The sequence below is a fragment of the Setaria viridis genome, chromosome 4 (genome assembly GCF_005286985.2).
Source record: "Setaria viridis chromosome 4, Setaria_viridis_v4.0, whole genome shotgun sequence".
In the NCBI taxonomy this organism is placed as follows: domain Eukaryota; kingdom Viridiplantae; phylum Streptophyta; class Magnoliopsida; order Poales; family Poaceae; genus Setaria; species Setaria viridis.
Genome location: NC_048266.2, coordinates 5,253,245 through 5,277,349, shown reverse-complemented (window position 1 = coordinate 5,277,349; position 24,105 = coordinate 5,253,245). Strand labels below are relative to the sequence as shown.

At 48.3% G+C, this 24,105-nt stretch overlaps 1 protein-coding gene and 1 pseudogene across 1 annotated transcript; both read left to right on the top strand.

The window, feature by feature from the left end:
• The first annotated feature begins 15,239 nt into the window (after positions 1–15,239).
• LOC117853356 (GDSL esterase/lipase At5g45910) lies at positions 15,240–16,574 on the top strand. Its single transcript, XM_034735741.1, has 3 exons — positions 15,240–15,513; positions 15,605–15,984; positions 16,080–16,574. The coding sequence occupies exons 1-3, from the start codon at positions 15,240–15,242 to the stop codon at positions 16,572–16,574; spliced, it is 1,149 nt and encodes a 382-aa protein (XP_034591632.1).
• Positions 16,575–21,695: 5,121 nt separating this feature from the next.
• On the top strand, positions 21,696–23,827 carry LOC117853355 (BTB/POZ and MATH domain-containing protein 2-like; annotated as a pseudogene).
• Positions 23,828–24,105: the final 278 nt, after the last annotated feature.

The following is a 24,105-nucleotide window of genomic DNA, read 5'->3' as shown; positions in this document are numbered from 1 at the left end:
ATAAATATTGGGATGTAATCCGCCTGGATCTGATGGCAGTGATACATGCTTTCCATAACCTGCGCCACGATTTCTTCGACATGCTGAACATGGCCAACATCGTGCTAGTGCCAAAGAAGGAAGAAGGGGATTCCATCACGGATTATAGGCCAATAAGTCTCATACACGCCATAGCGAAAATCATAACGAAGATAATGGCCCTAAGACTACAACCGTTTATGAACTCCTTGATATCAGAGTGCCAGAGCGCTTTCATTAAAACAAGAGTGATCCATGATAACTACATGTACGTCAGAAACCTAGCGCGTCGCTTTCACGTGTCGAGAACCCCCTCCCTCATGCTCAAGTTGGACATCTCCAAAGCCTTTGACTCCGTCCGGTGGGATTACCTATTAGACCTCATGCAGCGCCGCGGTTTCCCTCCGAGATGGCGGAGCTGGGTTACCACGTTGCTAAGCACCGCCACATCTAAGATCCTTATGAATGGTGCGCCAGGGGAAGACATACAACATGGTCAAGGCCTGCGTCAAGGAGACCCGCTGTCGCCTCTATTATTCGTCTTGGCAATCGACCCGCTCCAGCAACTACTGCAACTCGCAACTGAAAGGGGCGCATTGTCGAAATTAAGAGGAAATACGCCCGCATTCGACTATCTCTATATGCGGATGATGCGGTCATCTTCATCAATCCAACCGCAGCTGACGTTCGCAACACTAAGGACCTCCTGGACAGGTTCGGCTGCGTTACTGGACTAAGAACCAATATCGGCAAGAGTTCGGTGGCCCCCATTCGATGTAACGGGATCGATCTAAATGCCATCCTCGCACCCTTCCCGGCAGCCCAAACCAACTTCCCTGTCAAATATCTCGGACTACCACTATCCCTTGGTAGGATCCAAAAGATTAACTTCCAGAGCTTATCCGACAAAGCAAACGCGCGCCTAGCGAACTGGGCTGGCAAGCTCCTCACGCCTGCAGGAAGGAGAACCCTAGTCCGGGCAGTCCTATCTTCGCAGCCGATCTACTACCTCTCTGCATTAAATGCCCCAACTGCTGTGCTAGAGGAAATTGACAGGCGGAGGAAGCATTTTCTATGGGCCGGTACAGACCAAATTGTCGGTGGAAAGTGTAAAGTTGCGTGGCCAATAGCATGCAAACCGACAAAACTGGGTGGCTTAGGGATTCTGCACCTAAAGAAGTTTGCAAGAGCACTTAGACTACGATGGCTTTGGAATGAATGGAAGGAGCCGCGCAAACCTTGGGTTGGAATGCCAACTCCGTGCACTGCTAAAGACAAGAACCTATTCGCTTCTGCAACGACTGTCACGCTTGGCGATGGGGAGAAGGCCAAATTCTGGGAGTCGACGTGGCTCCAGGGAGAGACGCCAAAGCAAATTGCCCCAACGGTGTATTCCATCTCAAGAAAAAAGAACAGGACAATTAAAGATGCCCTATTAAATGATAAGTGGATTACTGACTTAAACGTGGCCAGACTATCGTCGGCAACACAGATCGCCGAATTCGTCACCCTCTGGGATCGTATGACAACGGTCCGACTAAGTCCAGGCACATCGGACTCCATTACATGGAAACTTACCCGGCATTGCGAGTACACGACATCATCGGCATACGAGGCTCAATTCCAAACTTCAACACCATCTGATATGGAACGACTCATTTGGAAGACATGGGCACCCCCAAAGTGCAAATTCTTCTCCTGGCTTGCTTTTCAAAACCGTTTATGGACAGCAGATAGACTAATCACAAGGGGTTGGCCTAATCAAAAGGTATGCATGCTCTGCCACACGCATGATGAAACGCTATTACATCTGCTATCAAAATGCCGCTACACTACTCGTCTTTGGGATAAAATCTTCGGCTGGGCGGCTGTGAACATTCCTTCCAGGGGGGACTGGTCCGCCTTCTCGTCCGTTAGCGAATGGTGGTCACATCTTGGGTCCATGCCGGGCATGCCGCGAAAGGGGTTTCGATCGCTCATCATTCTTGTGTCATGGGAGGTCTGGAAAGAGCGCAACGAAAGAATTTTCCAACGGAAATTTAAAAGTTTGGACCAGCTAATATGTAAAATAAAGGATGAAGTACGATGCTGGACCTTGGCAGGTGCAAAGCATTTGGGAGCTCTCTGTCCATCTGAGGAGTGATTGAGAACCTTTGAGTATCGTTGTATAGTCCCTGTATACCTTTTTTTTTTAAATTTTTCGGCCTAGACCTGTAACTTCCTTCTCTATTAATTAATACAAGCCCGGCAGTCTTTGCCGGTCCGCTTTTCAAAAAGATTATCAACGTATATGTCCAACCTGCTGAACAGTGTTTGAACCAAATGTCCAAATATAGAACATCTCATATTACAGCATTACAGTTTCTATTGCTGCAGTCATGAATTCATGATAGGGCACGCTTCTAGTCGTATATCTTATAACAACAGTATGATTAGGGGAGGTTGCAAAGCCACGAGAGATTCAGATCCCTTATGGGACATGGGCATCTGCAAACCATACTAACACCGAAAAGAATAGCAAGCAAGCGGCCGGTGTAAAGGAACAATATTACAAGCTCTAAGAACAAAGGATAACAACGACTGCAATAAAGACCTCTCCTTGAGAATCTGAACAAACAAAGCCAAAGCTCCATCTGCTGCGGCTACCCATAACAAGTTCAAACATGATTAGTAACCTTAGGCTCAATATGGTATGGTCTGGCCTGCTCTGTACACAAATAAGCCGGCCATCTCCTTCACCGTTCGCATCTCAATCTGCTCTACCATTTCAGTTAAAAAAAAGAACAATAATTTTCAACACAACAGGATCCACCACAGTAGCTCGGAGGAGGAAATGACCGTAGTATAACATCACTGGCCTCTCAATCCACAAGATCATCATTACCAATTATATAGCACAAGCTCTAGGTTACCACTTCTCCATTCGCAATCACACTGACAAGAACTACTTGGGGTTCTGCTGATACGCAGCAAAAAAAAAAAAACTTCACGGCTCACGCACCAGACTAATCACTAAGAGCCACTATAGCTCAAAATTGTAACTTTTTTTTTTGAAATAAAGCAGGAGCACTGCTAATTTAAAAAAAATTGCAACTTTACTCAACATTAGAAGCAGAGCCAATAACACCTCTAAGGACAACAGTATCTCAAATAGTCAGAAATTAATGAATCATTATTCATCCATCATCTGTTCTGTCAAATTGAAGACTGATGCTGAAAAAGGCTCTCCACAGTGAGAGACACCAACTATACTGCACATGTGGTGTTTAGTTCAAACCCACTGTTGTGTTATGAAATAAAAAATGTATACCTATACAGCTTGGACTTTGTTTGCGGCAATCTTGATTGACATGGCCCCTGATAGTCTGGAGAAGCAGATGTGAGTGGAGAGAGGCGATGCTGGAGTCGAGGCAGTTGTATCTTATGCCCGTCCCGCTCGCCAGACGCGCGGCTCGGCGGCCATCATGCATCCCATGGCTGCGACCGCCGGTCACCTTCCCGCTGCCCCGCGGGTCACGCTCTGCCCATCCCGCGAGAGGGGGGATCTGCCGCTCTGGACGTGGACCCGGGCCGCGGTGGTGTCATGGTGTGGCTGCTGCTGCGTGGTGCCTTGCAGATCGGGGCTGGCCTTCACTACTGGGCGACGGACTCGAGCTTGGCAGGGTGAAGGCACAGGCCATGATGCGCGGGGCCGTCGCCGTGGAAGAAGTCGGCGGCCACGGGAGGCGTGAGCGGCGCCGCAGGTGGGAAGGGGCAGGCGAAGGTGGAGGCCGGCGGGCGGAGCGGCAGGCGAAGGGTGCGGCGGCTGCTGAGAGGTAGATGGGATGGTTGAGAGAGAGAGAGAGAGCGTCTCGACGATTCGAGAGCACCCGTGTGTATGGCTTAATGGGCGGGGACCCGAATCGATCCACGATCGGATGGCCAACACTGCGAGCTGGGCAGATCCGACGGCTCGCGAGCTAACGGGCGACGTGGACCCTCTGCCCAACCCGGGAATAACCCAGGTTTCGTCTAGTAGAGAGGGCAAAATAGCCGTTGGTACTTTAACTTTACATCAAAGGTCAAGTTTGTGAAATAAAATATAAAATTATACATATGCTCACACGAATTTGATATGCAAAATGTATATACTATGTCCGCGGACTTCCCCCACGTATTGAACCAGCAAAGGCTTGTAAGAAAAGTGATGTATTATATGTCTCCTAAATTTTAGGAAAATAGGAAGATGCATTCACCTTATCTAAGGTTACTAACATGATCGATGTACGGCTTGCTTATCAATGTGATTGGATTTTGGAACCATGCAACGTTACTGGAGCATGCAATTAGCTTACCCTTGTCTTCCTCTCCCTCTCAGTAACGAACCAAAAATAAAAGTCAGTCGATCGTGTCTTTGTCCAAAAATAAAAGTCAGCCGATCGTGTCTTTGTCCAAACTGAAACAAGTGACATCCAAAATAGTATTTCCTAATCAAGATCACAAATACTTCTTTTGGTATATATGCAACTCAATGTATGTACGTATACTTTAAAATTGGTATGTGCTCTAATACTCACGGTACGATATATATGCTCCAATTCCATATATGTATTCATACTCTTTGGGTAAATATACCCAAATATATATATGCTCATACTTATTTTGGATTGGATTATACTGTTACGGAAATTGAGAAAGGGAAGAAGGAGCTAAGAGTAAAAATGACTTTTCACATTAGTTTCATGCCAATATAGAGTTCCATTTTAGAAGAAGGATGAGTTTGATCAAAAATAAAAGTTAAGGGACTAGATTGGTTAATTCGAAAGTTGTGGGATGAAGCTGACCCTCACGGCAAAGTGGAAGGACCAAAATTCACCTTTAGAGGTTATTAGGTCATGTATTAGGAGGAGACCACGTGTCCACCTATGAGCATACCACCTATGCAAGTGATTCATAGCAAGAATATTAAGTAAAGTGAGGCATTTGGTGAATATATATATAGCCGGCCCTAATTTACAGCGATAGTGATATGTTAACATCCTTGTCGAACCATAGTTACCACCGATAAAGATACACTAATATCCGTATTGGCTCAGCTAATTCGTTATCCGTGCAGGATCTGAGCAGTGACCGGTAAAGCTAATCGATTCTCCATGTCGGTATCAACACCGGCACGGATATATAACCGTCCATCGTTTATATCGTCCCTATCATGCTAGTTCTCTAACCTGCACGAATAAGGTACCCCATCGACCAGGATGCTGGCCGGACCTGACAAGTGGGCCCGTCCGATCGGGACATGCGGACTGAGGATATGAAGGTACTTGGAGTGCACGACAAGGCAACTAGACTATCCAAATCCACCCGAATAATGTGAGATGCGTATTGTAATCCGACTTAGAATACATTCCATGTAAAGATCGAGTAGATTAGATTCAAACCGACTTGTAACTCTTGATCGCTAGATTATATAAGGTGGCCAAGGGAGCCCTTGGGGGCATCTCATCTCATACCAAGCAATATAATCCACACAAACAGGACATAGGGTATTACTCTTTGGAGGTCCGAACCTGTCTAACATCCCTTGTGTCCCCTTTGTGTTCTCGCAATCAACATCGAGATCTTGGTTTCGCAATCGCCCTCACCTACAAATCAACCACCTGGGTAACCCTGTGATGGACTGCTAGATCTGTCCTCACCTACAAATCAACCACCTGGGTAACCCCCTGATGGACTGCCAGATCTATAAGTCCGACACTGCCCTCCTTTATATACTACAATGGGTGGGATTACTAGTCGGTTGCAAGGAGTCTTAGTAGGATTACTGTGACATCCCGGGCCAACTAAGGATGAATTGAGCCCACTAGAGGCCCATGTGAGTGGCATGGCATGTGTATGGATAATAGTCCCACCTTGTTAGTTGAGAGTGAGTTTCACCAACATATAAACCCAAGTGCCAAATGCATTCCAACCCCCGGGTTAACCCTTTTATGCGAAGCGAGGACGAAAGCGTAAGCAGGTTTGATGCGAGTGCGTGTTTTACTCTGCGTGCGAGTAGGACTGAGCCATATTTGGGACTAGGGTGTTACAATTACATGGTATGAGTCCTAGTAGGATTACAGGGGAATCCTAGTAGGAGTTCATCTTCTTCCTTCCTTGCGGGTACTAGGAATCTATCCCTCACAAGGATACCTCCAGAAAGATGGTTGAAGGAGTCGACGACGACGAACCTCGCGACGGCGGCCCCCGACGACAGCGACGCTCGCTCCGCTTGCACGAAACTTGTGACAATGGCTCCGTTGCTCGGGGAAATCTGACGAGCATGCGCGGCGAGCGGGGAGAGAGGTGGAGTGGAGCGGATGGGAAACAAGAAGAATTGAAACTGCCGGCGCGAGTGAGTGGGGTGCGGGGAGTTAATGCCTGGGTGCACACATGTCGGGGTGACGGTTCGTTGCGGGTGCGGTTGCACGCCTGGACGGTGGGTTGGTTTGGCCGGTTGGTCAGATCAGATGCACAGATTGTAGGTGCATTTTGTATAAAGAATCCACCCAGGTATGGAATAGCTTATTCCGTACCCAAGCCACGCCCCCTTGACCACAGCGTCCGACACACCGTCACCTTGCGGCCAACCTTTTTTTATAGGCGAGCGAACCCCGCAGACCGGCCGATGTTTATTTGTCCGTCCACCACCCATGCCAAATTGGAACTGCTCAGTAGCAGTTTCCTCCGCCGCGCTCCGGTGGCCACATCGGAGCCAACAACCGCTCTGGTGCCCGCGGCACGACGCTTGGGTGTCCGCGGAGTGGACCAAGACCTTGACCCGAATGCGGAAACACCGGAGCCCCTCGCGCGCGGCGGAGGCATCCCTAGAGTTGAGGTCAGAGAGCGGGTTGCGCCAGCGTGCAGAGCTCCCCCCGCCGCCACCTTGGGCTTGGGCGCCGTCACGGGGGAAGGTGAATGGGACGGAGAGGGCTTTCGGGGCTTGTGATGGGGAGAAGCGGCGGTGGCGGTGGTCATGGAGCCAACGATGACAGTTGATGGGGTGATGTCGACGGGATAGAAGTTCGTTGGCCTGAGAAGTGCATCACCTGCTGATGGGGAGACATCCGCGGGCTGGAAGATCAACCCCTATCTGGTTTGCATTCATACGGGGGCTGAGAAGTGATTGCTTAGTTAACAGACATGAACTCCATTCATTTCAGTTTAGGAATTTCATTTGATTTGAGGCCAGAAATCAAAGAATACGTTGCTGAACATGGTTCCACCCAACAACCTGATGACGACCTAATTAGATTGTGTGCAGGAATATAGGAAAACAAAGATAGTGATGGGTTGTCAGAGGCTATTGTTTCAAGAAGCATGGCCGAGTAGCGAGAAGTCTGCGGATAGCCCTTCACCGGCAAGGCTGCAGATGAACGACATGACTGTCGCCGTCGACGTGCAAAATTTAGAAGTGCTGGAAAGGTCACCGCGTGATTTCAAACTGTCAAAACCGGGAGGATGAGGCACTATGGACTCCTGCATCAATGTTTCGGAGGTGGTGGAGAGCTTCAGCGCTGGATTCCAAATGCCCACACAGACAGCTCGCCGGGATGGGAGAAGTGAGGGTCAAAACGTTACAATAGGAAGCTAGGGTGTTGTGTTCTCGCCTTCGGCTACTTTGAACCTAGGATGCCAGGGAGTGAAGAAATGTGGTGGTGCATCTATTCCTGATGAAAAGGTTCATGTCTTTAAGATTTTGGTCTGCAGCTCAGTGAAAAATGAAGCTAAAGTGCCTGATCATTGGTGTCATTAATCAAATGGACTTCCAATTTTGAAGGATGATATGTTGACTTGTTATACATGTTTTACAGGAAGGCTACGATTGTACGGGCAGAGCACGCAGACGATATTAATAAGCTTATTGAGTTCTTCAAGGATTGTAAGGCTTAGAACCCGCAGTCCCAATGGGAACCCAAGTTGAACTCTCAAGGTGTTATGCATAGCTTATTCTGGAGTCATGCAAGCATGCAGGGGGATTATGCAGATTTTGGGGATGCAATGAGCTTTGACACAACTCATAAGACTAATATTTATGAGAAACCACTAGCAATGTTTGTTGGTTCTAACCACCATCTACAGAACACACTGTTTGGATGCGCACTCCTGGGAGATGAAACAGCTGAAACTTTTGAGTGGGTGTTCAAAGCATTTAAAAAGTGCATGGGAGGAAGTAGAACAAGGTGTATCCTCACAGTAATATGTTAATTATGGATGTTCAGGATAAAATTATTTGTTAGATGAGCATGCACAACATTTTAGAGCATGTAAAGAACTAATATTGATGAATTTGCATCTTGTGGTAGACCAAGACTTGACAATGGGCGTGGCAATTGCCAAAGTTCCAAGGGGTTGTCCATAAGATTTGCAGATGGCATGTGGTGAACAAGCACATGCCACAACTAACCAACCTGTTTGGGATGTATGTGAAGAGAAATTTTAAGAACAAATTTTATTCTGTGCTAAACCACCCACTCACGCCAATGGAGTTTGAGGCTGCTTGGCAGGAACTACTGGATGAGTTTGACCTACATAAGGATAGCACTTTAGATAGTCTTTACCGCCAGCGAGAATTGTATGTACCAGCATATTTCAAAGACCAATATTGTGGCACGATGGCATCAACACAAAGAAGGGAGAGCTCAAATTTTGTGATGAAGAGTTGTTTTGTTGACAAGCACACAGCTTTGCACAGGTTCGCCAAAAAAATGCTTGACTTCGCGCATTCGAGGAAGATAAAGGAGTCTGAAGAGAAATACCATGGATCAGTAATGTAACCATCTTGTCAATTCATATTTATGGAGCGTGTGTTCAAATATCAATTCCTTAACTAACTGTTGTGCTTCTACTGTGACAAAGCAAGAGGCTCACAAGAAGCAAGTGGCCATTTGAAAGCCAAGTTTCAAGGATTTATACTAGAAATGTGTTCAATGACTTTGAAAAGAAAATGATCGATTGCACACAATTCGATGTCGAAAATGATCCAATAGAGGGAGAAAATTTGGGATGCAATGAGCCTTTAGGGATTATGCAGATTTTGGGATGCAATGAGCTTTGACACAACTCATAAGACTAGCAATGTTTGTTGGTTCTAACCACCATTTACAAAACACAGTATTTGGATGCGCACTCTTGGGAGATGAAACAGTTGAAAATTAGGTTCCTATGAGGGTACACATTGTTCTACTTCCTCCCATGCACTTTTTGAATGCTTTGAACACCCACTCAAAAGTTTCAGTTGTTTCATCTCCTAGAAGTGCGCATCCAAACAGTGTGTTCTATAGATGGTGGTTAGAACCAACAAACATTGCTAGTCTTATGAGTTGTGTCAAAGCTCATTGCATCCCCAAAATCTGCATAATCCTCAAAAGCTCATTGCATCCCTAATTTTCTCCCTCTATTGGATCATTTTTGACATCGAATTGTGTGCAATCGATCATTTTCTTTTCAAAGTCATTGAACACATTTCTAGTATAAATCCTTGAAACTTGGCTTTCAAATGGCCACTTGCTTCTTGTGAGCCTCTTGCTTTGTCATAGTAGAAGCACAACAGTTAGTTAAGGAATTGATATTTGAGCACACACTACATAAATATGAATTGACAAGATGGTTACATTACTGATCCATGGTATTTCTCTTCAGACTCCTTTATCTTCCTCGAATGCGCGAAGTCAAGCATTTTTTTGGCGAACCTGTGCAAAGCTGTGTGCTTGTCAACAAAACAACTCTTCATCACAAAATTTGAGCTCTCCCTTCTCTGTGTTGATGCCATCGTGCCACAATATTGGTCTTTAAAATATGCCGGTACATACAATTCTCGCTGGCGGTAAAGACTATCTAAAGTGCTATCCTTATGTAGGTCAAACTCATCCAGTAGTTCCTGCCAAGCAGCCTCAAACTCCATTGGCGTGAGTGAGTGGTTTAGCACAGAATAAAATTTGTCCTTAAAATTTCTCTTCACATACATCCCAAACAGGTTGGTTAGTTGTGGCATGTGCTTGTTCACCACATGCCATCTGCAAATCTTATGGACAACCCCTTGGAACTTTGGCAATTGCCACGCCCATTGTCTAGTCTTGGTCTACCAAAAGATGCAAATTCATTAATATTAGTTCTTTACATGCTCTAAAATGTTGTGCATGCTCATCTATCAAATAATTTTATCATGAACATCCATAATTAACATATTACTGTGAGGATACACCTTGTTCTACTTCCTCTAATGCACTTTTTGAATGCTTTGAACACCCACTCAAAAGTTTCAGCTGTTTTGATCTCCTAGGAGTGCGCATCCAAACAGTGTGTTTTGTAGATGGTGGTTAGAACCAACAAACATTGCTAGTAGTTTCTCATAAATATTAGTCTTATGAGTTGTGTCAAAGCTCATTGCATCCTCAAAATCTGCATAATCCCCCTGCATGCTTGCATGATTCCAGAATAAGCTGTGTATAACACCTTGAGAGTCCAACTTGGGTTCCCATTGGGACTGCGGGTTCTGAGCCTCACAATCCTTAAAGAACTTAATAAGCTTATTAATATCGTCTGCGTGCTCTGCCCCTACAATCGTAGCCTTCCTGTAAAACATGTATAACAAGTTAACATATCATCCTTCAAAATTGGAAATCCATTTGATTAATGATACCAATGATCAGACACTTTAGCTTCATTTTTCACTGAGCTGTGGACCAATGAACCTTTTTATCAGGAATAGATGCACCACCACATTTGTTTCACTCCCTGGCTTCCTAATTTCAAAGTAGCCGAACACGAGAACACAACACCCTGGCTTCCTGTTGTAACGGTTTGACCCTAACTTCTCCCATCCCGGCGAGCTCTCTGTGTGGGCGTTCGGAATCCAGCGCTGAAGCTCTCCACCACCTCCGAAACACTGATGGAGGAGTTCATAGTGCCACATCCTCCCGGCTTTGACAGTTCTGAACCACACGGTGACCTTTCCGTCACTTCTGAATTTTGCACGTCGACAGCGACAGTCATGTCATTCATGTGCAGCCTTGCCGATGAAGGGCTATCCACAGACTTCTCCCTACTTGGCCCTGCTTTGAAACAATAGCCTCCGACAACCCATCACTGTCTTTGTTTTCCTATATTCCTGTACACAATTTCATTAGGTCGTTGTCAAGTTGCTAGGCGGAACCATGTTCAGCAAACGTATTCTTTGATTTATGGCCTCAAATCAAACGAAATTCCTCAACTGAAATAAATGGACATCATGTCCGTTAACTGAGCAAATCTGTTTTCCAATTTTTGTTGGGAATTGAAAACATCAACGGGGATCAAGCTCCATGCCTTACCATGCACCTGTGATAGCCCTCGTACTAATGCAAACCGGATAGGGGTTGATCTTCCAGCCCGCGGGCGTCTCCTCGTCAACAGGCGCTGCACTTCTCAGGCCAACGATCTTTTAACCTGTGGACGTCACCCCGTCAACTGTCGTTGTTGGCTCCATGACCGCCGCCGCCGCTGCTTCTCCCCATCACATCATCGCCATACGCTCCTACACCGTCACCGCCATGCTGCGACAGTCATCCAGGCCATCTTCCTCCTCTGCCTCCAAGCCCCGGAAGCCCTCTCCGTCCCATTCCCCTTCCCCGCGACGGCACCCAAGCCCAAGGCAGCGGCGGTGGGGAGCTCCACGCACCGGCGCAGCCCACTCTCCGACCTTAACTCCAGGGACACCTCCGCCGCGCGCGAGCGGCCTGGGTTCTTCTGCTTCCTCCTCCCCTCCTCCGCGGCATCCGTGTCGAGGTCCGGGTCCACCCCGCGGACCCCCAAGCACCCCGCCGCAGCCACCGGAGCAGTTGTGCTCCGACGCGGCCACCGGAGTGCGGCGTAGGAAACTGCTGCTGTGCGGTTCCAATTTGGTGTGGGTGGTGGACAGACAAATAAACATCGGCCAGTCTGCGGGGTTCGCTCGCCCGTAAAAAAAAATGGATGGCCGCAAGGTGATGGTGCGTCGGACGCTGCAGTCAGGGGGGCAGGGCTCGGGTACGGAATAAGCTATTCCGTACCCAGGGTACTGAATAGCAGAGGCATATATATATGTATATGTATATATATGTGTATATATATATATGTATATATATATATATATGTATATATATATATATGTATATATATATATATATGTTAGTGCATCACAAAAATCAGTAAATATCATATTTGAATGTAACCTATCAGATGGGGGAAAATGTCTTACGCGCAAGATGAAAGTATCCAGGACAGGACAGGCATTTAGAAAAGAAACCAGGGAATAAAAATCATAGTATGGAGAACGACTTGGCGTAGGAAGCTGTATCTCCAAGTACTTGAGGCGGCGGGAATTTGTTAAGCTTTTTCATTGGTGTATCAGTTGCAATCTGAAGAAAGAACATATGCTCCAACTGTTAGCATTTGGTTATTTACATGCGACACGAATATCACATATTTGTAAAGTCCATTAAAACTACAATAATACTGTGAAAGTACATACAAGTAGAATATGAATTTATAACTAAATATATAGTAAAAGAACATGTTAATTAGATTCCTAGGGAAAAATGTTGATTTGACGTATGCCAAAGCAATATGTTGACATGCCCTTGAAAAGGTAATTTTGCTATATTTGTGACATATAAAACGAGCACTACATGTATATAATAACAAGCAAAGCACTGACCTCAAAGCATGATGATAGAAAAAGGGAGCGGACACTTGGTGCGATGGAAGAAAGCTTAGTGGTGGCACAACAGAGCATGCCAGGTTCATCCATACTAGACATTTTCATCTCCCTCACTAAGGGTGAAGAATCTCCAAGGTAGATGTGCGTTGTGGGCGACCCAACATATCCTAAGGACTTAAGCTTTGGAGCATCTCATCCAATCGTTTTCAAGCTGTTGCAGTTTCGTACATGCAGCAATCTGAGGCGCGACAGGAGACGAGGTATCTTCAAGCAAACCATGTCATGGCAGTAGGAGAGCTGTAGCTGCTCCAGAACAGGAGAACTAGACAGGAAGCAGCTAAGTTCCTCTCCGGTAACACGCATCTTGTGGAGGTGCACTCTACGCAAGCTTGTCAAGCAGCCAACCTTGTCCAGGGAATGGAGACCGCAACCGGCGATTGTGAAAGATGTAATCGTCGGGCGTCTCTTGTCACTAGATAACAGGGAGCACGGGAAGTTGTAACCTAGCCCGTCATCGCCCATGTCTGGGTGCAGGTCAAATTCTACAATGCCTGGTGCCATCCCAGCTTGAGACCAGCGGTCAGGAACGGCAGGGTCTATGTAGAAGCCATAGGGAGGTTCAAGCCTGAATGTTTTGATGCCGGTCCCGGTGTGGTTACGCATGATGCGGTCGACTCTGGAGAAGAACTCTCTTATCAGGGGGCTGTTCTTTCTCGATGGCAATGGGATCAAACGCCGGGAGGTCTTGCTCCATGAATCCTATGTGTACATGTTGAAGTTGAGCCTGGCATAGGATCGCCAAGAACGCAAGAATGCATGGGATATGCAGGCAGCCCGAGCAGCGTCTCGCATCGGCATGAAGGAATGTATGTGGCCAAGAATATCCTGCACGCACGAACAAGAAATATTATATATATAATTGTGATAACAAAAATTCATTTATACACTCCATACCTCTGGAAGGCTGAGCATCGTTCCTTGTTGGGGCAGGGGCACTTGCACAGGCACCGATCCGCCTGCAATTAAACCCCCACAAAACAAATTAGATCAACAACAGGTCAGGTAGTGAAACGAAGAACAATATATGTAGATGGTGTTTGGTTCGTAGAACGGTAACGCAGATGAAAGTGGAATGGAATTGCAGTACTTTCAGCTACGGAATGGGTGATTACACTATTTGTTCGGATCAACTGCGGTGATGTTATCAGATAGTATATATGCTTTCTTAGAATTTGAAAAAAAAAAAGAAGACAACTGGAAGTCTGGAAGAACCTGATGAACTACAAAAGATGCAGCTTCAAAAGAAAGCACCGATCCCAATTACAATAGAAATTCAACTGACAATTGAGGAGAAAATCAATCTATACAAACACGATAAAATCAAAAATACAAAAAAAAAACCCAATCTTCGCAAGACATCAGACATGGGAAACAGAAGCAACCAAAAGATAGGGAAGATGGGGGTTGAGGCGAGATACTGCATCGAAGACAAGCTTCCTGTTACCGTGGATGGCGCCGTCGTCGTTCCTCCTGCAGGCTCTCCGCCTCTCCCCATGGTATGTGCAGATCTCGGAAAGAGAGGATTTGGAAGAGATGGGGGTGGGAGAAAGCAAGCAGTGGCTCGAGATGAGAGCGGCGGCGAGTTTGCCGGCGGGGTTATTGCTCGCACGATCTGGAGGCAGAGGCGCGGCTCGCGGCCAGGAAAAACAAGCGTAGGGCGATTACGGAGGAGAAGGGGTGGTACCATGGTTGCATAGCGCGGGGATTACCATACGATATCCGATTACATTACATGTTGCCGAAACAAGATACAATCCGAATCTGCACAGGTATGTTACCTGATGATGAAGAGGCTGGGGTTGAGGCCATCTTATTCGATCTAGCAGCGACCCCTCATCTAATGAGCAAGTAGGGATGGGATCCCAGAGGAATCGATCCAAGAGATCCAAGAAGCCAACTCGCCGCCGGCCGGTAGATCGATTCAGCCGAGACTAACGGATCGGAGACGAAGAAGAAGCGACGAGGGTTTTTAGTCTGTACGGCATGCTATCGACGGCCCACCAACAAACTATAAAACGGGCGTGCTGTTATGTTACCGAGGAGGCCCAGGTCAGGAGAAGGCCCGCCCGCACACGTACGGCACCGCACCGCACCGAGCCAACGACGCCATCGCGCCGCGCGGAGGCGGAGCTGCTTTTCCGGGGGAGGCGACGCCGACACAGCGAGCGCGCGCGTCACCGCTCGCGAGAGCGCGGCCGGCCACACGCCATTGAATTGCGCTGACGGGAGGGAGCTTGGTAGGAGGGAAGCCGCCGAGCACTCGAGCCGCCCAAACCTCCATTAAACCGAGGTTATCTCGTGGTGGTTCGGCGGCAGAAGCTCAGTTCACCACGGCGCACACGTGGAGCTAGCGCTCATCTCGATCGTCCGAGCGGGCATGCCGCGGCACTATATACGTGCGTGCGTGGTCGCGTGGATATACCCGTGGCAGCATTTCTGATCGGTGCCAGCGGTCACGGGTGCCATGGCTCGCGCGGCAGCCCTGGTCGCCGGCGGCGGCCTCCTCCTCCAGTGCCTCTACTGTTGCTCCCTCCTGGCCGCGGCGGCCGGCGCCGGCGGGCGGTACGAGGCCCTGTTCAACTTCGGGGACTCGCTGGGAGACACGGGCAACATCTGCGTCAACATGACGGCGGCGGACCAGCTCCTGCTCACCGTCGCGCACCCGCCCTACGGCATGACCTACTTCGGCCGCCCCACCTGCCGCTGCTCCGACGGCCGCCTTGTCATCGACTTCCTCGGTACCCACGCGCACAAGGCTCGATCGGCCATGAATTTTGTTTTGCTACTACTCACTCCTGCAAGATCATGATGCCATGCATGCGTGTGCAGCTCAGGAGCTGGGCCTGCCGTTGCTCCCGCCGTCCAAGCTCCGGGGCGCGGACTTCCGCCGGGGCGCCAACATGGCCATCGTCGGCGGCACGGCGCTCGACTTCGCCTTCCTCGAGTCCATCGGCCTCGGCTACCCGGTCTGGAACAACGGCGCCATGAACGTCCAGATCCAGTGGCTCCGGGACATTCTTCCCTCCGTCTGCGGCGGCGGCGCGCCGCCGGGAGGACCTCGCTGCAGGGCCCACCTCGCCAAGTCCCTCTTCGTGTTCGGCCCCTTCGGCGGCAACGACTACAACGCCATGCTCTTCTTCGGCTTCACCACGGAGCATGCCAGGAACTACACGCCCAAGATCGTCGACACCGTCGCCTCCGGCGTCGAGGTGAGCCGTCTCGATCACTTGAAAACCACGAACACAAATTCATGAACTGATCACTAACGACATCTACTTGTGACTGATCTGATGTGATCTTGCAGCAACTGATACAGCTGGGCGCGGTGGACATCATCGTCCCGGGAGCACTGCCCGTGGGCTGCTTCGCAGTCTACCTGACGTTCCTCCCGAGCTCCAACCCGGCGGACTACGACGAGTACGGGTGCCTGAAGCCGCTCAACGAGCTCTCCGTCTACCAGAACGCCCTGCTCCAGCGGAGGCTCGCCGGGATCCGGGAGCGGCACCCGGCGGCGCGGATCATTTACGCCGACTACTACGGCCACGTCGAGCGGATGATCCGCAGCCCGGCGCGCTTCGGGTTCCGCGACGGCGCCGTCCCGGCGTGCTGCGGCGCCGGCGGCGGCAGGTTCAACTTCGAGCTCGACGCGCGGTGCGGCATGAAGGGCGCCGCCGCTTGCCCGGACCCGTCGACGCACGAGTCGTGGGACGGCGTCCACTTCACGGAGGCGGTGAACCGGCTGATCGCCGAGGGGTGGCTCAGGGGACCCTACTGCCATCCTCCCGTTGTGCTGCACTAGAGCGCAGGGGACGGCATCCAAGTGCGAATCTAATCCGCTAGCTACGCCTCAAAATGTCGATATCTACCTGATCCGATCAGGCCTGACATTGTGACGTGACGATGCATACTGTACTTATCACAATTTCACAACAATGGTGATGAATAACAAATATGGTTCATAACGGCAGATTTAGTGGCAACCTAGTGTTCGTCGAACAAATTTTTTTTAGTGTTCGTTGAAGAAAAAAATTGTTCATAAAAAAAAACAACAAATTTAGTGTATATTTTCTTAGCAAGTGTAATCGTGCGTAAGTTGTAAGTTTGGCGAAACAAGCTTCCATACATAAACTTGCTTAGCTTAAACCAAGGTGGGATCCTCTAAGATATAAAAAATAATCTCCCCAACTTCCCCAATCTGCCATGTTTCTTCCCCGCGGAAAATGATGTACTCCAGCTGAAATGAACCGTTTATTCCTTGCACCTGGTACCAAACAAGCCACAAGTTACTTGGAATTTCTAAACTAGCACCAATGCTCCAGCACCTCTTTTAGGTGTTTCTCTCCTTAGTCCACCTTCTTAGCAAATACGCTGGAACTGCCCTAACGTGCTAGCTCAATGTACGTACATGGATGGATATATTAGGGAAACTTTAGTGTTTATTCAGTTAGAAAGTGCAAAGGAAGGACACGATCATTGGCTAGCTACATGGCACAAAACACTCTAACATTTAGGCCCTGTTTGGCATGGCTCCAGCTCTGGGTGGAGCTGCTCTACTCCAAAACTCCAGGTAGAGTCAGCTCCACTCCAGAACTCCAGAAATAAAATGGGGTGTTTGGCTAGATGGGTACTCTCAGCTCCAAAAAAAATCAATTTCAGTGTTAATTGCCATTGTTGCCCCCAATTCAGGCCCCACTTGTCATCCTCTCCCCCCTTTCTTCCTCCTTTCTTTTTCCTCTCTCTGTCGTTGCCCACTGGTCACCCGAAGGAAGAGGAAGGGAAGGCATCAGCAGGTGGGTGGTACTGCCGGCGGCGGGGCTAGCGCGGGCGGCGGGGGGTGCGGCCGGCAGCGGGGCTCGGGCGGGCGGTGGTGGGGGCGGCCGACGGCGGGGCTCGGGCGGGCGGCGGGGGTGCGGCCGGCGGCGGGGATCGGGCGGGCGGCGGGGGGTGCGGCCGGCGGCGGGGCTCGGGCGGGCGGCCGGCGGCGGGGCTCGGGCGGGCGGCCGGCGGCGGGGATCGGGCGGCCGGCGGGGGGTGCGGCCGGCGGCGAGGCTAGGGCGGCCGGCGGCAGGGCTCCAAGGCCGGAGCGCGCGGGACGGAGGGGCCACGGCGGCCGGCGGCGGGAGCGACGGGCGGCGCTAGCGTGGTGGAGACCGGTGGAGACGAGCGCGTGGAGTCTCGGAGGAAAATAGAACGAACCGTTTTTTCTATGTAACCAGTGGCATTGGTGGTTAATTATCCACCAACTCCACGAGGAGGTTCAAAAGAGTAGTTTCTGGAGTAGCAAAAGAGGTGCTTCAAAACTCCACCTCCATTTGCACTACAGCTCCATGGAGTTGGCAACTCCATGGAGTTTTGGAGTTGGGGTGTTTGGCTGAATTTTTTGATGGAGTTGCTGGAGTTTAGGAGTGGAGCTGTGCCAAACAGGGCCTTAGTATTAGAACCCTAGGGCCTACACTAGAAATAAAATATTCCCTATCTAGCTTTTCCTTGATTCTCGCACCCCGCGCCACTATTCCATGCATGCGAAAAAAAATATTTTTTTTAGATCTTAATTCGAGGTGCTAACTTTGGCTCTGGTGCTAAAATTTTCAAAACTAGCACCGGCACCCCAAACATTTGGTAAAGGTGGGATGGTATTCTCCCTCTTTAACATCTTTAGATCACACGCTGAATTTTTCCATAGTCATCGTGACATCAACATTGTTGGTGTATATTGATCATGCCTCCTTGTGACATCAACATAGTTGGTGTATATTGATCATGCATCCTTTTTACTAGGTAATAGCATGTGCGTTGCTACCGGCACATAAATTTGAACGAAATAACAACTATTAAAAAAATCATGCAAAACACATGATGATTATAAGCAAGGGAATGAAATTGTAATGACAAATTTCATATCATGCATAATAGTCATTCTAGGAAGAATTGACCAATAACATTGCGCAAGATCAAGGCTTTTTTCATTTAGAAATAACAAAACTTGAATTTCAACTGCAGCATATATATTTCAACCCACCACACGATCAATGCTACATCTTAGTGTCAATTACAATAATTTTTCAATGTATTCATGGTGATGGCCCTTTGTTTAATCAACAAAAGTTACCAAACTGTTAATAAAGTGCAGTGCATATTTGAAGACAGTTTTTTTTAAAAAAATGATTGAAACCATTTTCCTGTTCAGCTGAGACCCCACTCCTTTTTCTAAACAATGTGTGGTTGCTTAAAAATAGGAACTTTGGAGTTGAGATAGACCACTCCTTTGCATTTGTAATCGATTTCTAGAACTGTGTCCTCACATCATCACCACCTCACCCCTACATCGAGATTAACGTCACCAGCCAACCAGTCATAAAGAAGGCAACAGAAGTTTGGTCCAGCACTTATGAAAACATACATGCTGCCATCCAGCACTTTTGAACTCCAACACATCAGGTTCAGTGATGCTCTGCAATGACAACTAATATAACAGGCTTCGGCAATGTAAGTAGGATCAGTTGATATAAAATAAGTATTGCATAAGAGTGGTTTGCCTATGCATGATAATGGTAGTCTTGTAGCTTGTCCATTTTAGGTTGCTTACCCAACAGGTAGTTCAGGAAAATCTCCAAAAGTCCAAACTGCACGGAAAAGAGAAGGAAATTTTAAGTAGTAGAATTCAACAATATTAGATTTTACTTTGTCATATTAAATTCAGTAAAGTGTAGGAATCTGAGCAGACATGAATCTATATTCTAATATCAATTATGAAAAATTGTTCTCATACTACCAGGGCCTATGATGCATACTATCAGGGTGACCTGGACTCCCAGCAAGTTTAGCTCAACTGCAAAATCTTTCATTTCAGTTTTCATTGAAACCTTTTCAGCTTCTCAACAGATACAGCATTTTCTTGCTAAATAATCTATAGTTGATATGTTGCTAAATAATTTTGATAACTTGTGTAGCAACCAGTACAGTAATAAAATTCATGGCCTGATCCATCTATGGTTTGTACAACTTATGACTCCATAAAAAATTCAGGCCAACAGTGCACACTATTTGTAAATTGTAACTCAAGCAACCTTCTTGGACAACAGCACACCTAGATATAAAGAATCGTAATATTTTGCATTGAACCACCATTAACCAATAACCTAGCTTTCTTGGCAGAATGGCATGGACGGGAAGGAATCAGTAACAGCAAAATAAACCACATTTGGTATTGATTGTACAAGGGAAAGAAGGAAAATGATGTGTCCTAAAATCTAGAAGGCAAATGATTGGGCATTAGTCCTCACAAATACAATGGTTAATGCAGTTCTTGATACCTAAAGTCGCCCATTTACAGATTAAGAGCTGGTAGCCAAAAGTTGAATTTGAAACAAATGCCAGTGCTTTGTAGGCTTGAAACCAAAATTCATAAAATAAATAAGGATTGGAGAGCCTAAAGCTGATATGAAACAAATACCACTGCATTATCCCTGAAACCAAAATTCACAAAATAAACTGCATGTAGTCCTAATTCTATGTTTGTTTGAAAATTAACTTTTCCACCTCTAACATGGAACCTGCATGTTATCTACCATGTTAAGATACATTGCATGGGCACAAGTACAATAAGTGGCCTCAATAACAAGAAGATTGGCTCAAGAATCAAGGTTAATATATCATCACTGATTGCTATAGAAAGTTGACGAGCAAAAGGCCAAAGTCTCCTAACTGCAAATCTTAAAGAAATATTGTCGAGAAATTAACATGCACAAAATAAAGTAGTCCAGAATTCCCATATTCAGAATATGAGAGCATAAAAAGGTATTTCCAGTAGGTCTAACTATGGTTCAATCTGGCGACATGTATAAGTGTAAACTAGGATGAAGTAATGACTCTAAGAAATTAGCCTATTTATATTGGGGAAAAAAAATCTCAGTTCTATCAAATTAGGAGCAAGATTAAAGCTACTGTCATCTAAAGGCACATAAACACAGGGAGACTCAAAGCAAACGATGGATAGTTGGATACCTCATCTGCAGTACCACATCGCAGAGCAGGTCACAGTCCTCCAGGCCTTCCAAAATCTCCAATATGCTAGCACTTGTGATATGTTCTGAAGAATGCGCTACAAATGTTCCCGGCCTCTTATTCTCTAGCAAGCCAGCTCCTCTCAAATAAACACGTAGTAGCATCTTTCTTCCTTCACACCTCTCTTCTCCCTCTGCCTCCACCGAGCAAGCAATCCTCAATAGCTAGCAACCTGCCAACCAGTTTCTTTCTTTTTCTTCCTCCAAATTAGCAAGCAACAGGTCAAATATAATCAGCAGCACACCTCTTCTCTGTTCTTCTGTCCACCATGATTGCAGCAGCAACCAGTAGTTCTCCCTTCTTCCTGCCGGCAAGCACGACGAGCTGATCAGAAACCCAGCTAACCTTCTCTTCCTCCAATAGCAGCATGCATCAGCAGCAGCACGCTAAATCCATCTCAAAAATCCCCAAGCTCCAACATCACCGCCATGACCTCATCTCTCTCCATCGATTGTTGCTGCACCTCCATCCAAAGCACGACATCTCCTGAGCTTCTCCTCCTACCCGAGCCACAACTCCCAACCCATCTCCCTCAAGGGCAATTCAAGCCATGGCCTGCACCTCTGCTCCTCTCAATAGCACAGCTGCTAAGTTGGGGCAGATGCCGCAGGATGAGCCAGTCGAAGGCGACACAGACGCGAATGCTGATTGGGGAGGCAGAGGTGGGGAACACAAGGACGGGCAGCACGGGGGAAGGGGAGGCGGCATTTGTTTGATGGTGGCGGTGGATTTGGCGAGGAGGGGATCCCGCGCGAGGCACTGTCGCGCCGGGCGGCGCGGCGCGGTGAGCGCAGAGGGCGAGCGCGGTGAGGAGGAAGAGGGGCGGCGAGGAAGTGCTGCAGACCATGGGTAAAGGATGGCGATTGGCGAGAGGCAGACCCACACGGGCGGGCAGAACCACGGACCTGTCGATGCGGTGGACGGCAGCGGCGACGCAGGGAGGAATCGGCGGTGGCCCCGCGGCGGCGCAGGGAGTGAGTGGCGGTGGCCCCGTGGCGGCACAGGGAGTGAGTGGCGGCGGCGCGACGGCGACGCAGGGAGGTAGCGGCGGCGGCCCGGCGGCGACGCAGCGAGGGGTCGTCGTCGGGGGCTGAAGGTTTTTCGAATTGGCAACGCAGGAAGGAAGTCGCCCGTGGCTCTGCCAAGCAGAGGTAGGTTTTGGCGACACGGACGCTGGCTTCTTTTTATTGGTAGAGATAGAGATATGTCCCAGCCCTCCGCCATTGCGATAACCGTCCATCCCACAACCTAGCAGCCTACTATTTCAAACCCCGGCAGCCCCTTCTCCCCTAACTCCGGCGTGACGTTCATACAACGTTGACTCATCAGAATTCACAAAAAGTCATGCGTCAACTGCAGATGCGTCAGCCTGCAAGCTCGTCAACCAGGGTGTCGACGTCCACAGCCGGGGCGACGCCGCCGCCGCCGCCGCCCATGATCTCTGATCTTGCAATGCTAGCGTCAGTTTGGTTCAGGCGGTTACTTTGTGGTGACATGCTAGATTGATTCGGCTCTCTCAACCTTGTTTGCCAAGTTGTTAGTTGCATATGTAGTATACTGTTGTTGCTTTCTTCGCATCTTGCTGTTCCGCAAAAATTGTACATCCATGGAACAGGGATCAATGGAAGATGTAACCTTGTTTGTGTATTGGCCCCTTGCTTGTTCCTGTTGTTCAACATACATGGCATGATGTCACGATTCGTTTTAGCGTTGCGTTTCGCTGCTCTGGCGGCTTCACCTTCACGTACGTCGTCGTCGCCCTCCTGCAAGCACTATAGGTCAACCTGGTACTTCTTCATTTCGATCACTCGATCCGTTGGGAAGCCTCATCCTCGTGTTCTTGGACAATATCAGATAGATATCGAGTACATTGTGCGAGCAGCTTTCTCTGAACTCGAGAGTTCAAAGGGTCACGACTGGCCGACTGGGTAGAGTTCGTAGCAACCAGCAAGCCCTTCCGGATTGCAGCCAAATTTAACGAAACTGGGTTCTTAGTTCTTAAGTAACTTGGACACAGAGACCCATCGATCCACGTAGGGCTTGGGGCTTGGAGCGATCCCCTCAGAATCGCACGTTGCGTCGTGGACGTGATCCACCAATCCTTTCCCCTTACGTCCCGTCCGACAAAAACCCTCCGATCCTCTACTTAACCCTCCCCTCCTGCCTAGCAACGACGTGGCGCAAACCTTCGCCAACCGCGCCGCCGCCGTCGCCCTGAATTCCCAGCACGCATTGGCATCCGACGACCATGGCTGCATCGAAAAGCAAGGCCCCGAGCAAGGACGGCGTCGACGAGCAGTCTGGAGACGGCGCGGGGGACGCACACGTTCAAGATCGCCGACTACAGCTTGCAGAGGAACCTTAGAGTCGAGCCGCCCTCGGATTTGTCGGACAACCTCAGAAAGTTGCTTGAGGTGAAGAAAGGAGTGGACGTGACATTCGAGGTCAGAGGCGAGGCTTTCCCTGCCCACAGGGTTGTGCTTGCGATGCGGTCGCCGGTCTTCGATGCGGAGCTCTATGGACCGATGGAGGAGAAGAGACTAGAGCTCTATGGACCGATGGAGGAGAAGAGACTAGCCAGCTCATAACGGTTGAAGACATGCATTCTGACCAGAGCGTTGCTTCATTTCATATACACACAGATTCCATGCCTGATTTGGAGGGTTTCGATGCCGATGACCAGAAGGGGATGATTAAGCACTTGGTTGTTGCTGCAGATAGGTATGCTATGGGAATTGGGAAGACTAAAGCAGATTTGAGAAGGCATCCTTTGCAAGAGTCTTGATGCTGACAATGTGGCTACTATACATGCTCTAGCAGACCAACATCATTATTGCAGCAATCTAAAAAATGCTTGCGTAGAATTTATCGCATCATCGGAAACATATAGATAATGTGGTGGCTAGCCAAGAGTATGTGGATCTCAAAAAATCATGTCCAGTGCTGCTAGTAGATATGCTGGAAAATGTTACCAGGCAGCTGCAATAGGTGGCTGAGATAAGCTGCTTTGCCCTACCTATTAGTTTGTGCGCACTTTGACCTCCACCGACGATGGGTAAACTCGTTGGGGTGCTTGGACTCTGGCAAGCGTCTTGTGTCGGCGACATGTGATGGGGATATGTGAAATGGCTTCGGATCCCAAAGAATCCAAAAGAATGTTTGATTTTTCCCTAGAGATGTTTTGTGTTTTCCTTAATTAATTGGTGCATGTTTCTTTACTTTTTCATAGGCATTGCTTATAAAATTAGAACTATATATATAATTAT

Coding starts and splice junctions, on each gene's coding strand:
- LOC117853356 (XM_034735741.1), top strand. CDS start 15,240: ATGGCTCGCGCGGCAGCCCTGGTCGCCGGCGGCGGCCTCCTCCTCCAG. Junction 15,514..15,604: donor CCTTGTCATCGACTTCCTCG/GTACCCACGCGC, acceptor ATGCGTGTGCAG/CTCAGGAGCTGGGCCTGCCG. Junction 15,985..16,079: donor CCGTCGCCTCCGGCGTCGAG/GTGAGCCGTCTC, acceptor GTGATCTTGCAG/CAACTGATACAGCTGGGCGC.